Source organism: Coturnix japonica, chromosome 15 (assembly GCF_054131305.1).
Source record: "Coturnix japonica strain WE chromosome 15, WE-NBRP24, whole genome shotgun sequence".
Classification (NCBI taxonomy): domain Eukaryota; kingdom Metazoa; phylum Chordata; class Aves; order Galliformes; family Phasianidae; genus Coturnix; species Coturnix japonica.
The window spans coordinates 11223884-11239663 of NC_140677.1; the positions used below are offsets into that span (position 1 = coordinate 11223884).

General features: G+C 34.9%; 1 protein-coding gene across 3 annotated transcripts in view; it reads left to right on the top strand.

Annotated features, from left to right (window-relative positions):
* DNAH12 (dynein axonemal heavy chain 12) overlaps positions 1–15076 on the top strand; it is a 52663-nt gene extending 37587 nt beyond the window's left edge. Inside the window, exons 55-74 of one of the 3 annotated variants that reach the window (XM_015874876.3) lie at positions 390–535; positions 1255–1469; positions 1838–2030; positions 2628–2820; positions 3701–3873; positions 4273–4413; positions 5450–5608; positions 5994–6138; positions 7006–7156; positions 7460–7713; positions 8290–8430; positions 9095–9232; positions 9872–10105; positions 10514–10702; positions 11146–11249; positions 11851–12055; positions 12251–12388; positions 12840–12931; positions 13815–13882; positions 14255–15076. In XM_015874876.3, the coding sequence (XP_015730362.2) occupies positions 390–535; positions 1255–1469; positions 1838–2030; positions 2628–2820; positions 3701–3873; positions 4273–4413; positions 5450–5608; positions 5994–6138; positions 7006–7156; positions 7460–7713; positions 8290–8430; positions 9095–9232; positions 9872–10105; positions 10514–10702; positions 11146–11249; positions 11851–12055; positions 12251–12388; positions 12840–12931; positions 13815–13882; positions 14255–14445 (3270 nt within the window). In that variant the 3' untranslated portion in view covers positions 14446–15076. Of the gene's footprint in view, positions 1–389; positions 536–1254; positions 1470–1837; positions 2031–2627; positions 2821–3700; positions 3874–4272; positions 4414–5449; positions 5609–5993; positions 6139–7005; positions 7157–7459; positions 7714–8289; positions 8431–9094; positions 9233–9871; positions 10106–10513; positions 10703–11145; positions 11250–11850; positions 12056–12250; positions 12389–12839; positions 12932–13814; positions 13883–14254 lie in introns of those variants that run through there. The other 2 variants (XM_015874877.3, XR_014934642.1) reach the window with 2 other exon arrangements.
* Positions 15077–15780: the final 704 nt, after the last annotated feature.

Here is a 15780-nt window from a genome sequence, read left to right on the forward strand (position 1 = left end):
ATGGAAGATACTGTCATTAGATGATTTTCCACTTGCTCTGGCTTCCTCAAGGTGTTGTGTTGTAGTAACTTTACGTAACAAAGGAAATATATTTAGAATATACAGAAAACTAGACACAACTCTTACAAAATGGGGGGGAGGTGGGGAACAGACAGACAAAGAGAAAAATTCTCAGCAAGAAAACATTTAAATATTCAAACTGTGATTCCATTTTTTTCAGAGTTCCATTATACTTAATCCTAACACAAATTCCTAGAAGGAAATGCACTCTGTCAGTTTCAGTGTCATTTAATAACAGATGTAATAAAACATGGAATAAGGATTTGTGGGTTTTTGCATTGATTTTCTTCCTTCCTGTTTGTTTGTTTGTTTGTTTGTTTTCCCTACAGGAGAAAAATATCCCTTGTTCTGAGGATTTCTCTTTGAGTAATACTCTGGGTGACCCAATAAAAATAAGATCCTGGAATATTGCTGGTTTACCAACTGACGTATTTTCTGTCGACAACGGGGTCATTGTTGAGAATTCAAGGCGTTGGTGAGTGACAAGAAAGGTTTAATTTTCCAACCCAAACTAGATTTCACTTAAACAAAACTAAATATTTAGAGACAGTGTAGCTTCTGTGGATGCAGGATATCAGAAAGCACATCTGGAAACTTCATATTCAGTCCTGCGAAATTTAAGAGGTTTAAGACTAGATGGATATGTGTATGTAGTTTCTGGAATCTTTTAGACTGTGATTTGCTCTTGGAAACATTTTTTTTGTTGTTTTCCTTCTGTTTTATACCTGGATATTGTGTTACTGGCATTTGTCATAATCAGGTTTAGAACGACAATGATATTCTCATGTTTTAAATGTTTATGATTCGGGTTATATAAATTTCCTGATATTGCTGTCCATTTCAGGTTCTTCCAGTTGTGAAGATTATCAGATTTTAAAGTAAAGTAAAATGAATTTAAAATTAAAGGTAAATGATTCTAATTGTAGTGGAAAGGCAGAACAAGGTTTTGCAAGAACTTTGTGATCAGGTGTATTTTATGAAAAAAATTAGGAACATTTTCTGCCACTCTTGAAAGTATTTCTGATATTGCTTTTCAGGCTGTGCTAAAGCACTTATACTTTTTCCAGTGGTGTTTTTAAAACAACGGAATCAAAATTGTGTCACTTTTTCCTTGACAGCCGGACACATTTTGTGATAGTTTGTAATTTTAAAAAGCTTTTGCAAGAATTGAGAAAGCCGCCTTGTATGTTTTAGGCCTTTAATGATTGATCCTCAAGGTCAAGCAAATAAATGGATCAAGAATTTGGAGAAAGAAAACAACCTGAATGTTATCAAGATCACTGACACAGATTATATAAGAACCCTGGAGAACTGCATTCAGTTTGGTAATCCCCTTCTGCTGGAAAATGTTGGAGAGGAACTGGACCCATCACTTGAACCTCTTCTGTTGAAGCAGACTTTTAAACAAGGTACTCCAAAATAAATTTTGAACTGTGAAGTGAACCTATTTCAGAGAGATAATTGATAAAAAGGGTGGTCAGTTAGAACATGGTATTTGAGAATAATTCCATTGTTCTCAGCATATCTGTATAGGATGTGTATTGAGAGTACAATAGAAATTAAACTGACTCAGTTTCATGTATGAAGTGTAAAATATGACCTCCATGAAGTCTCTGAAAAGTTTGCAAGATGTCAAATTTCTTTATTTCTACTTCTTATTTTTCAGAAAATCTATCATATACAAGAAATTTGCTTGTTTTCAATCACAAAAGTAATGTTTGTTTGCTGTAAGCAATTGACTTGAAGGATATCTCTATGTTTCCAATCTTAACTTTAGGAGGCATCGATTGTATCAGGCTTGGTGAGGCAGTTATTGAATATTCCAATGATTTCAAGTTTTTTATTACCACAAAACTGAGAAATCCACATTATATGCCTGAACTCGCTACGAAAGTTTCTTTACTCAATTTTATGATAACACCAGAGGGACTTGAAGACCAATTGCTAGGTATTGTTGTAGCAAAAGAGAGGTATGTGTCTCTAAATGGAAACAGTCATTTTAAGTATTTAGAAGCATAATTCCAAGTAAATGCAAGGTGAATTTATTGCCAAGCAAAAGGAATGTTGCATGTTGTAAGTGTTGCTCCGTGCCTGTTTTCTAAGTTGTCCTATAGAAAGTTTGCTTCACTGGAAAGCAAACAGATTATGTTGTATTTACTGTGGGATGTGTCAACAGGATCATTGAAACTTTTAAGTTTAAGTTAAAATCACTGTGATTTTTCTTCTTGGCAGTTCTCTCTGTCCAAAAAACATGTTCCAAGGAGTAAACCTACTGCACGTGTCACTCACTGTTCTTTCAGACACCTGAATTACAACAAAAGAGAACTTGGGTGTGCTGACATTTGTGGATGCTAAGATGTCATTTTCAAATAGCAAACTGAAATTATGTGAACAATTCTGTACTCATTTATAAGCATAAATACATAAAAATACGCAACCCATTTAAACTACAGAGAATGTTCACAAATATTTAGGATGGGGAACAGGGAGTTGTCTTCATGGGTTGCCATTATAGTCAGTGGATGACAAGCACTGACTGTTTTTGTTGTGTGTGATTTCTTTCTAAGACCAGAATTGGAAGAGGAAAGAAATGCTCTCATTGTTCAGTCTGCAGCCAATAAAAAAAGTCTAAAAGAAATTGAGAAGCAAATTCTAGAAACCCTACAGTCGTCTGAGGGGAATATTCTGGAAGATGAGTCGGCAGTCAAGGTCTTGGATTCTGCTAAAATAATGGCTAATGAAATCACAAAAAAACAGCAGGTAAAGAATGTCAATGTCATCTCATTAAAAATACTTGGAACTGAAATATAGAACTTGCAGCTAGCAGAACTGTGAGTTCAACATAAAGCAGGTGGGAGAAATTCTGCGCTTGTGAAATGTGAAGAGTCTCTCAATAAAAAGTAGCAAATTCTGAAGTTAAGGTAAAACATCAGGTTGAAGGAGGGTACTAATTTTAAAAACAACAATAAATGTAGTAATAATTAGTGTTTTGTATTAATAATATGCAAACCTAGATTCTTTTGTTATACTTAGTGCACAAAATATCATCTGAAGTCCATAAGTGCTAAATAATAAGCAAATCCATACACTTTTGTAATTGCTATAGACTTTGCAGAAACCAAAATTTCTTTAAATGGATATTGTCCTGTCTATTTGTTAGTGACAATTAAATGTCACGATATGGCTAATGGGTACATTGTGAAAAACGTTTTTGTATTCAAAGTTGTTTTGTGTGAAGCTGATTTGTAGAAGAATAAGTAGAGCTTAGAGCTTAAATACTTAAACAGTCTGAAATTCTCCCTTTTTTTTTTTTTTTTTTTAATATTACAGAGCTGAAAATTGAAATATTAGATACTACGTGATGTAAAGTTTTGTTTTTTTTCTAGTTTATTTTTTGTTTTGATTGTTCCATCCTGCTGTGTAGTTATACAGATCAGGCAGTAATACATTGTATGTCGATCACTCAATTTACTGGTGTAGTTTACTGTGGTTGTGCATTTTGAAACATAAAAGCTATGTTATAAATTGACATGCAGAAGTATTTTACTGATGGTATGAAATAGTATAATTTTTGTTCTAAAGAGAATATTGAAAGGTTTTCTTGGAAATGCGCTATCTTGAAACTACTGTTGATGTTCAGATTGCAGAGAAAACAGAACTGAAAATAGCTCAGTCTCGAGAAGGCTATCGACCTATTGCAAAGCATTCCTCAGTGCTGTTCTTTAGCATTGCAGACTTGGCAAACATTGACCCCATGTACCAGTACTCCCTGAGCTGGTTTGTTAATCTCTTCATCAACTCTATTCTTGATAGGTAAATACAGCATTTCTTGTGTAAAATAAAGTGTTCTTTCTCTTATGAACAACTCCCTGTTTTTAATCCATTTACCTCTTAGCCCTCCTTGAATGTGGGATTTTGAAAGTAAGTGTGACGTGTTAAGAGCTGAAGTATTTTTAAGACTAAGTTGTTCACTATGAATGCTGTGAGGTTGCTGCCACCTAAGTGTGGCAAATGAAGTTGCTTGGAACTTTCAAGAGAGATGTGAAACGTTATGTCTAATTGAAATCTGGGTGAAATCAGCACAAAAGTCCCTTGTGGAGTGTGTGGGCACATTGTAATTCCTTCATGGCCTTAAATGGATTTAGATGTCTTCATTGATTGGCTTTGGTAATTAAATCTAAAGTCTCCATATTTTTATTGTTTTCTTTTTAGTAACAAATCAAAAGTTTTGGAGAAGCGACTTCGATACCTGTCTGACCACTTCACATACAACTTGTACTGCAACGTGTGCCGCTCGCTGTTTGAAAAAGACAAGCTGCTCTTTTCCTTTTTGCTATGCTGTAATCTTCTCATGTAAGCTCTAATATCTTTTAATAATGGAAACTTATTACTTTCTTGCTGTGGAAAGTATTGATAAGAGAACATATTCCTGTGCATATTGATGACAGCCTTTGGAGTAATGCCATGAATGTTTTGAGTCTTCAATACCCATTTCCAAGTAAAAGATGTTAGTGGCTGTGGGGTTCATGTATCACTACTGTATCCTTCAGGTATGTTAAGAAAACAATGATCCTGTGGTTATTTAAAGCAGCAGATTTATCACTGCTGCATCTTTGACTCATTTTGAAGAAACTGGATAATGCCACATAGCATCATTATTTCAAAAGCTGTTGCTATTATTTGAGGCCAGGCTTTTAAACCAAAGGAATTAATGTGTCATTACAGCAACTTCTAGGCTTTCATCTGTTTTCCATTTTCCCTTATCTTCCTTTCATATTCTTTTACATACATCATAAGATTTCAGTTGTAATCTTCTCTCTTCTAATTCTAGTAGTCTTTCTGGTTTGTTTGTTTGTTTGTTTGTTTGTTTGGTTTGGTTTTTTGTTTTTTTGTTTGTTTGGTTGGTTGGTTGGTTTTGGTGTTTTTTATTTTTTTAAATTTAGTGTGAATAAATTGTGAAAGGAAAGATGAGTTCAGAGTCATATGATTGTAACTGTAGTGTGCATACTTAAATTACAGTGTCTATATGACTGTATATGGACCATTTTTCCTGGCCCAATCTGTTGCTCTACAGCATTCCCATTACTCATTTATTTATAGAAAGGCTTTAAAAGTCAGGAATTATAGCACTTTTTAAAAAACAAATAAGCAGATATGTACTGTTTTCTTCTTGAAACCTCTACTGTAGTCTTAATCAGTTGTTGTTGGTTTTTTTCCCACTCAATTTCCTGATAGTGTAGGATAGTGGCTATTGCTGCAGGAAGGTGTTGTGAAATGACAGTAGCTCATGGAAAAAAAACTTTTTGTTATATAAAATTATATCCAATAACTGAATAGTATTTTTTTCTTTATTATTATTATTAGTATTATTTTTTCCCCTGGAATACAGGGCTAAGAATGAAATAGAACGTCAAGAGTTTATGTTCTTATTAACTGCTGGTGTGGGTCTCAAGAATGAATTCAAGAATCCAGATCCATCTTGGCTAACAGACAAGAGCTGGGATGAGTTATGTCGTGCAAGTGAAATCCCAGCTTTGAAAGAACTGAGGTAAAGTCAAGTGACATTAATTATACTTAACTGATTTTGATCAAATTACATTTGATACGCTGAAAAGAAATGTTGAAGAGTGGAGTTTTTCCTGAAACACAGAAAGCCAAAAATTCATGCAGCCATCCCACAATCTTCCAAAAGTCAAGTTATGCTGAATGCAGGAGGATGCAGAGCCTTCTGTTAAGTTAAAACCTCTAAGTCTTGTATGTTTGCATCAGCGTGGTTGGAAAAGATCTTCATTCAGCTGTAGGATTTGTTTCTGACGTAGATGTGGATTGTGAGTTACAGCTTGTATTGTCTAACACTATGTAACTGCCTTTTGATAAGCATCAAAAACCAAACTTGAGATATTTACAGAAACTGTAAATGCTTTCTCCTATAGGAGTAATATCACTGAAAATACAGGTGAATGGAAAAAAATTTATGATAGCAAAGAGCCAGAAAACGTTCCGTTGCCAGAACCATTGAATAGTGCATTAAATGAATTACAGAAGATGATAATTCTACGGTGCTTAAGGCCAGACAAGGTAAAATGATGTGCTATTTTGAGTTTTTAGACCATTGTAGGTCTTGTAGCATAGTTTGCAATACTTGTTTAAAAATCCAATCTGTTTTTCAGTGTATTTATTAAGAAAACAAATGCTATTCTTAATTTTCAGTTGAGCAGCTCACACATCAGAAGCATCATCTGAGATCTTTTGTGTGGTGTGGTTTTGCATTTTTCAGAGTATACTCATCATTCTAGTTTTCTTCGAATTTTCATTTGTGTCTTGTCTGTTCTTTGGTGCACCTGTGCAACATGTTAGCAAGAAGAAATACAGGGTATCCAGTACCATGTGCTGTTTATACCAAGGGTTACAAGGTGAAGAGGGTTGAAATGTGTTGAATATGTAAATAGGACTTTTAACACTTTCTGCCTTATTTCACTTGCAATTGTATGTAATTTGGGAACAACCAGTGTTAGAAATTAAAGTACACAGATTGCATGTGCTTACTTGTAAACGTTAATGTAATTATTTGCAATTCTAGGGAGAAACATGCTCATCTTCTTTGTTAGGTAAAACCTGAATTAAAGTCTTAATTATAATTCAGTTTTATTCATGTGAGGTATTTGACTTTTTATGTACTAAAAGCTTTTTTTATTACCTCTGGGAGGACAGTGAAAAGATGGCAGGGGTTTCAAAATGAGCTGAAACCTTTACTTGTGAAACAGTCAGCAAAACTGGTCTCACATCTCTGCAAAGTGGACACGTATCTTTCTTGGCATTTTTTCTCAGAAATTTAGCTGAGTGCAGCTAACTCTAATTTTTAGAGTGCAGTGCACATTCAAGATGCTGTGAAATACTCAATTTTATTTGATTTAACTTAATAGTCTCTATTTAACCCTTTTCCAGATCGGTCCAGCTATTGCAACATTTGTAACTGAGAAACTGGGGAAGAAATTTGTAGAGCCACCACCTTTTGATTTAACAAAAAGTTACTCAGATTCAAATTCTACAATCCCTCTCATATTTGTGCTATCTCCAGGAGCAGATCCCATGTCCAGTAAGTATACTTGGAAGGTGACAACAAAAGCTAAATATAACTTTGCAGATTTGCTCTTCAATTCATAGTGAAAATTATTCTGCTCTTCATACAAGTAGATTTGAGTGCGTTATGTTGTATTGATAGAATTCTATGCTCCCTAAAAATGAGGATGCTATTTTAAATCTTTAAGTAATTATGCTCTGCTTTAAAGTCATACTCTCATGTTATATGTACATTTAAATGAATATTTAATAACTTTTTTTTCTGTGACAAACTTCTTTTTAGTGAAGAAATACTAAAATCTTTTGCCTTCTGTTCAAGGTCTTCTGAAATTTGCAAATGACAAGGAGATGGTTGGAAGTAAATTTCAGTCCATCTCATTAGGACAAGGACAAGGACCTATTGCTGCAAAAATGATTGAGGAAGGAATGGCGGAAGGAACCTGGGTTTGTTTACAGAACTGTCATTTAGCTGTCTCCTGGATGCCAATGCTGGAGAAAATATGTGAAGAGTTTAGCAATGAAAATTGTCATCCATTATTCAGACTATGGCTTACAAGTTACCCTTCACCAAAGGTACGTGCACTGACAAACATTCTTTATTTATAGGAGAGAAAAGATGGTGAAGTTTTAACCAAAACTTTAATATCCCTGAATGAACTAATAATGTGGAAATTCTTTAAAATAACTAGTGTCTGCTGAAGTGATAATTTAACCAAAGGCATTAAAAATTATTCCTAAACATTACTGTATCAATCTTGCTTTGTGATGTTTTGATACTGTGATGCGTGATGCTTTGCATAGTAGTGAATGGAACTGCATTTTGCCAGCTTGTATAATTAGGAGTTTTTTATGTTGTCTATAAGATTTTGTTTCAAATAAATTCAAAAATTTAATTTTGCAGCATACATTTTAACAGGAAGGTACAAGCAAGAAAGCACATTAAAATAAAGGTTTAAAATAATAGTTAAAGACAAGGTGTTACCTTTAAGTATTTGAGTATTTTCTTAAGCTGTTGATGTTTAGAATGTGACTTCTCACAGTTGTTAATACAGCAAATGCAACATAATAACGTATTTTCATAACAATGGAACATCTACTCCATATTTCTGAATGTAATCTTGCTGTATTTTGCTGTATTTTAATTCCTAGTTTCCAGTAACTATTCTACAAAATGGAGTAAAGATGACAAATGAGCCCCCTACTGGCCTCCGACTAAACCTTCTTCAGTCATTTCTTTCTGATCCTATTTCTGATCCAACATTCTTCTCTGGATGCCCTGAAAAGGAGCTGGTACTTTTCTCTTCTCTTGATCTCTTGACTGTTTGTTTGTGTGTATTGTGCTTTTTTGTTTGATTATGGTTTGTTTTGTTTTATTCAGTAGTTACAACCAGCTTCTCTCCAGAGAATATCATAATCTAAAGTGACTGTGAGTTTAGGTTTTGGAATGCTACCATGATACCATTCTAAATAGGAGCACATCTGAAGCCAAAACTTCCTTTTAGAAGTGCAAAATTAGAATAAATATAAGAAGCATTATCGCTGTTGAGATGTGTAGCACTCAGACCCTTTTCTTGTTATCAGGCATCAGTGCTGCAGAGCCCATATCTCTTACCAGTAAGTGAGGAACCACCTTAGGTACTCCTTACCTGTGAAGAAAATGAAAAAATACTGGGATTACTTAGGGATGGTCACAGAAATGACCAGAGGGCTGAAACAGTTCAGCTGTGAAGAGAGGCTGAGGGAACTGGGGTTGTTTAGCCTAAAGAGGGCTGTGTGAAAACCTTCCAGTCCATAAAGGAAAGATGAGAGATTCTTTACCAGGGTTTGTAGTGACAGGAAAAGTGTAATTGAGATGGAGAGTGGTAATCAGATGGTTTGTTCTTGGTATAAATTACTCAACAGCACAAGCATATAAGTCAATTAACAATACTTTTCTGTTCTGTTTTTCTCAAAGGTGTGGGAGAAACTACTCTTTGGAGTCTGTTTTTTTCATGCTCTTGTTCAGGAGAGAAGAAAATTTGGGCCCCTTGGCTGGAATATACCCTACGGGTTTAATGAATCAGACTTGCGAATTAGTATCAGACAACTGCAGGTAGAATCATCTCTTGTTACCTTTTTTTAATAGTGTCTGATTTTTATGGACCATAGGAATGAGACTGATAATCAGGAAGGGGTATATGTTTGTGTTATATCAAACGTTCACAGAATTTCAATCAGAATTCCATGAATTTACAAAGGCAAGGCACACCAATTATATAAATATTTTCAGTATTGTCAGTGACAATTGAGATAAAATAAACATGTGTTCTTCATAAGACTCTGTGAACCAAATTTTTATGGATTATAAGAAGTACATACAAGTGCAATAATATTTGAATTCTTATATATTGCAGCTCATTTCCTATAGGTAACACTAGATCACTAACAGTCACCTATTATGATGGCTTTTGTGGTTAGTAATGGGAATTTTGTTTATGTGTGTACTGCTAATTAAACAGAGCCCCATGCTATTCTCCTTCCCTAAGACAAAAAAACTCTGCTATTTGACCTTGAAAATCTATGAAAGGTGTTTCTTTATGGCATAAAAAGGAGAAGTTCAAGCTGAATAAGCTATCATTTGTAAGCAATTCCATAATGATTTCAATGACTGCATGCACTGCAGTGTTCAAGCCTTCACTCTGTAGGTCATACTGTTGCTCTGAAGATGTTTCAAGTCTCTCTTGTGTTTCAGTTATTCATAAATGAATATGAGCAAGTTCCGTTTGAAGCAGTATCTTACCTGACTGGTGAGTGCAATTACGGAGGTCGAGTGACAGATGACTGGGACAGACGTTTACTGCTGACAATGCTGGATGACTTTTATAATCCTCAAGTAATAGAAAATCCTCGTTACACTTTCTCTCCTAGTGGAAACTATTATGCTCCACCAAAAGGCACATATGAGGACTACATTGAATTTATTAAGGTAAAAATTAGCAAAAAAAAAAAAAACAAAACTAACAACCCAAAGCTGTCATAGCAATGCCTGGCAAGAATGTTACCCTTAAAAGCTTATCTGCATTAAGAAAGCAACTGTGTGCTTGGCTTCTTGCCTGTCATAACTGTATTTCTTACCATGACTTACTTCTGACAGGGAGCAAGTGATCAGTAAATAGATAGAAAAACCCAGTGAGTGTAATTGGGAATGGCTTTCTATATATGAGGTAATTGCTATCGCCAGTAACGCTGTCTGCAAATAGCCATCATTAAAGTCCTTATTATAATTCAGTTGAAGTCAGTAGTAGTTTTTCGCCTGGATTCTTAAAGAAGCTTTGGAATTGATTCTCAGCCAGTTGCTTTATCACATGCAGATGTTTGTTGTATTTTGCCCTAGAATCTTCCCTTTACTCAGCACCCAGAGGTATTTGGTTTGCATGAGAATGTGGATATTTCAAAAGATCTTCAGCAAATCAAGGTCCTCTTTGAATCTCTGCTTTTAACACAAGGAGGAGACGTTCAGGGATCTTCTTCTGGAGGTGGTGACAGTGGTCTTTATGAAATTGCAGATGACATTCTCAGCAAGGTATTGTAGTTACACCAATGAATCCAATTCATCTTTTTACAAAGAAGAAATTCCTTACCAAAATTTTCACTGTAAAATTGACTTAACATTGGAGGAAAAGTTCTATTTGAGGGAATTTATGAAAATGTGAACTTCTGAAGGGGCTGCAGCTGTGTTTCATTTGAAATTAATTTTACTATATGGGTAGGTGATAGGAGAAAGCACAGGAAAAGAGACTTCTGATCCATGATCAGAAAAATTACTGGCAGTTTTTAAAAGATAAGCATCACTTAATTATTTTTTTTCTATATGGATGAATCTACTAAATAATGTAGTGACGAGAAACTCATCAGATGGTTTAATGGTATCTGTTACTCTACAGCTTTTCATATGTGCATGCTTTTACTGTAACTCCAGTCTATAATTATATGTGGAATGACCTTTAAACATGTTGATATTTGCAGCTTCCAAATGATTTTGACATTGAAAGTTGCCTAGCTAAATATCCTGTGAAATATGAAGAGAGTATGAACACTGTGTTGGTGCAAGAAATGGAAAGATTTAACAAGTAAGAGTATAAAATTTCTATTAAATGGAAAATTAAGTGGAAATTCAGAACATAGAGTAGATTTAGGGAGAAATGCATGATAGAATAATAAGACAAGACAGTTGTGAGTCTCTTTCCTCCTGTTTCCATCTATTTATTCTTATCTTTACCTGCTTCTCTACTCTTTCTTCCTTATTCTTTTTTCTCTGCTGTTTTCTCTATTCTTCTGTTCATCTCTCCCACCAAAATTTCTCTCAAAATTATGATAATGCAGCGTGCCTTAATGCTGAAAGTTTTCTTTTGTTTCTGATATCACCCATCTCTTCTTACACAACTTAAAACATTTTCATTCACCTGGTACACAGTTTATACATTTGGAGTTCTTACCACACAACAGAGAGTTTGTCAGATAGTAAAATTAAAATTGTGTTAAGCTGTTCCTATTTGTAAACAAACAAACACAAACCAACTCCATAGCTTTCAATACATGGCTAACTACCAATACATTCGTTACAGAAGTTCTGTTCACATTCCATTGTCTACCATTACCCATATTTTTTTAATTTCTTCTGATATGGATCATGAAAAACTTATGCTAATTCTGTTTTGTTTTTTAATCTAGTTTGCTCCAAACTATTCGTATTACACTCACTAACTTGAAGAAAGCCATTAAAGGTTTGGTTGTTATGGATGCTGAACTGGAGGCTCTATGTGGCAGTCTGCTTGTTGGAAAAGTTCCTGAGTATTGGGCTAAACAGTCCTACCCTAGTCTAAAACCACTGGGGAGTTATATTCTTGATTTCCTACGGAGGCTGACATTTTTACAGGTAATGTACAAGAAGCAGCACTACTAATTATTTAATCTATATTTTTTAATAATTTGCCCTTTATTTAAAAGCAGTATTGAGGAAGAAGTGATAAATTTTACTAGATTTTTAAAATATCAGTTACGTAGAAAGTTCTCCAAGAAGATTTGGTTTGTCTCTTTTTCTTTATTGAATGCATCATTTTCCTCTCTCTAGGACTGGTATGAATCAGGGAAGCCCACCGTTTTTTGGCTGTCAGGATTCTATTTTACTCAAGCATTTTTAACTGGAGCCATGCAAAACTATGCTAGGAAGTACAGGATCCCCATTGACCTTCTGGGATATGAATTTCAGGTATAGATAAATTGTAATTATATATTTTATTATCCTGAAACCCGATAATACTGTAGAAACAGTAAGTGAATCCTTACTGGGAGGCATATTTTGCACGTCATTCACTGGAAGACAAATGTTTAATTGTTTAGTGAGGTAAATAGTATCTGTAAAAGAAAGAGAAACTAGTTCTGTTATTGGACCCGGACCTCCACTTGGAAAAAAAAAACAGCCTACAATGTAAACATTTCTCTGTGTGATTAAAGCCTTTGTAACCTGCAATAAAGGTAACCAACAAACCATGGAAAGCTGCTGTCTTTGTGGTTTTGTATGAAAGTAGTGCCCAAAGGAAGGTTTTGCTACGTTGTTCTCATTATAGATTGATTTTTGGAAAATTGGCAATTAGTACAATACCTAGAAAGGAAAATAGTTGTGGAACCTTCTTAATATATAGCACTTCTTATTTTTATAGGTTATTCCTCAGGATACTTCTGATACTGCACCAGAAGATGGTGTTTATATCCATGGATTATTTTTAGATGGAGCTCGCTGGGACAGAGCCAAGTCAGTAACAAAAATATATTAAGCACAGTTTTAGTAAGCTTTCTTAGCTGCTCAGATAAAATTTAAGTGTTACTTTACACACCATTTCAATGGTGCACTTGAAAATGTTTTCATTCTTTTCTTGGGCTTAAGGTAAGAAAGTGAAAGTGAATCTTTAAAATACTGTTCTGTTGGAAATATTGTGATGTGCTAATCTGCAGTCAAATGCAAGTATTTCATACAGCTGCAGATGTATTTCAAGCACAGACTCTGTTTTTTTGTTTGTTTTTTGGATTGTTTGGTGTCCATCCTGGGTCATCTTTCCATGAGTTTATGTTCAGTGCAGGTGGTTTGGGATGTTTTTTGTTTGTTTTTCTGCAGCTCTCCTTACTCAAAAGGCAGTTTTCTTTGGAATTAAAGTCTTTGTGATGGTAGTTTAGTTATCTCCCTTTATTCTCCCTTCCTTTCTCTCAGCCTCATTCCCCTCCCACCCCACCAAAGAAAAGGCTGCATTTCTAACCCACACAGTTTTGAAGAAATACATATAATAGTTTTGGCTGAAACTTTGGCAGATCTGCTGCCTTGTTTTTTCAATTAGTGAACATTGATTGGACTGGGATTGAAACCTCCTTTCATATTCTTCTCTTCTCCCCTATGTGATGAGTGCTCCCCCAGCTGAATGAGTGTAATTCCTGGTGGCTTGTTTGATTGCAGCAGTTTTATAGAAAGCTGAACTTCCCTCAGAGCAATTGTACTCCTGTGACTATGAGAGGTTACTCATAAGCTGGAAACACAATTTCAAGTTCACTGTTGGATGGAAGGTGGTTTATGTGTGTAAAATGAAAAGCACACAAAAAAGCATCACTCAGCCACAAGTAACTGTTCTGTTGCTTTCTGTCACCAGGGGAATATTAGCTGAGCAGTATCCCAAATTACTCTTTGATATGATGCCAATCATCTGGATAAAGCCAAGTAAGTATAATTACTTTGAAGTATGTGCCTTTAAACTAGAAATTTAAACAGTGAATTACTTTGTTACTGAAGACCAGTGCTTCCATCCTCACCGAAATACCCAGATGTACTCAGAATTGGTGCACACTTGACCTTTGGCTTTAATGTGAAAAATTGTGCTTGCTGTGTTGACTCATTCAGTCTCATCTCACTCAAGCATTTGGCCTGCCCATCTCTTCACAGGTGTTTGCAGTTATGTAATTGCAATTTTGCAATCTTTATTTAAAGTTAAGGATAGCAGTCTATACGTACTTAACATTTATGTGTAGATTATGTATATCAGCATATCTGCTGTACACAATGTATTGCTGTGTTTCTTTTTTTTCTCTGAAGCTGCAAAATCGGACATAAAGAAAACTGATGCGTATATTTGCCCACTCTACAAGACAAGTGAGCGTAAAGGAGTCCTGTCCACCACTGGGCATTCCACTAACTTTGTCATTGCTTTGACACTTAATACGGATCAGCCAGTCCAACACTGGATCAAGCGAGGTGTTGCGTTGCTCTGCCAGCTGGATGACTGACCCCAGACAGTTCAGATACAAATGTCACAGGATACTTCTTGTTTTATTTGCTCACAGAAGAAGTGCAGTGTTCTCTATAAAGGCAACTTCTGTAGCTGTGGGGTTTGTTTGCTTTCTTTTGTAATTTTGAAAGAGTGAATATTTCTGATCCCCGAGTATTTTGCCTTAAATAAGCATATGCTATAATTAGCACTTTTACAATCTACATAAGGTGCAGGTAGGATTTTAGCTTTTGATAACATCATTAATGTATAAACAACAATTTTATGCATTGCTCAAATTTTACAAAATATATCTTAATGACAAGAATTGTCTGCACTTTCTTTGCAATACACTCCGATTAATGAACTTTTTAAGTATGAAGAGTGCTGAATCATGTGAATGGAAACCCGGCACATAGGAAATCTGGAGTCTTTGGTCCTGTGTTACACACAGCCTGTGTTGTGTCACAACAACCGTGAAAATCACAATACAAGAAGCTGTTGAACTGTCTGTAATAGGTACTTCCAAGTCCCTTCTTTGCTCAACAAATCCATCCTTTCAAGCTATAGTTCTGATTTTTTTATTTACTTCTTTTTTTTCTTTTCTAAACTGTTTCATTAAAGAAAAATGATGAAAATCTCCCTTATTACCACTTGCCTGAAATGTTATTTCTGGTTTTTTGTTGCTCCGGAGAGGCATTCCAGCTTCAGTTCCTTCAAGGATTCTGCAGTTTAGTTTTCTTTAAAAAGCAATCATAGTAGCAATTACTCAAACATTTTTTCCGTAGATCTCCTGTACTAAAGAACTACTTCTAGGACTGAAGTAAGCTCAGAAGAGTCTCTCTGCAGCCCATCTTCCCCATTATATCTAGGTAGCTTTGTCCACCATTGCTTTGCTTATTGTGTATTACCATTATAAGCAGTTTGGTGTATTTCTTTCTGAAACTTTGCTTTTTCTTTTAAAGATTTGTTTGCTTTTCTCTTTATAATAGAATACAAATTGTGATTTGGCAATCAGAAGCTTGTAGTAATTTTAATAAGGTACTCTCTTTGAATTTTATTTGCTTATTCACTTACTCTCATTTTTATGTAGTTTTCTTCATATACTGCCTTATATTTCTCTTAAACAAGCTGCTGACAGTGTCTGTAGTTTTCCCTCTTAGGAAATCAGTAACGATTTTTTTCCTTTCCATAACTGAACAGCTACTGTCTGTAGCTCTCAAATTCTCATTCCATTAATTGTTAACGAGTATTTTTATAAATAAACTGGATTTCTAATTTCCTCTCTTGCTGACACCGTGTGTCAGATTAGATTAACAAATGTGACTAACCTGTATGAAAGTAACATGGAGAA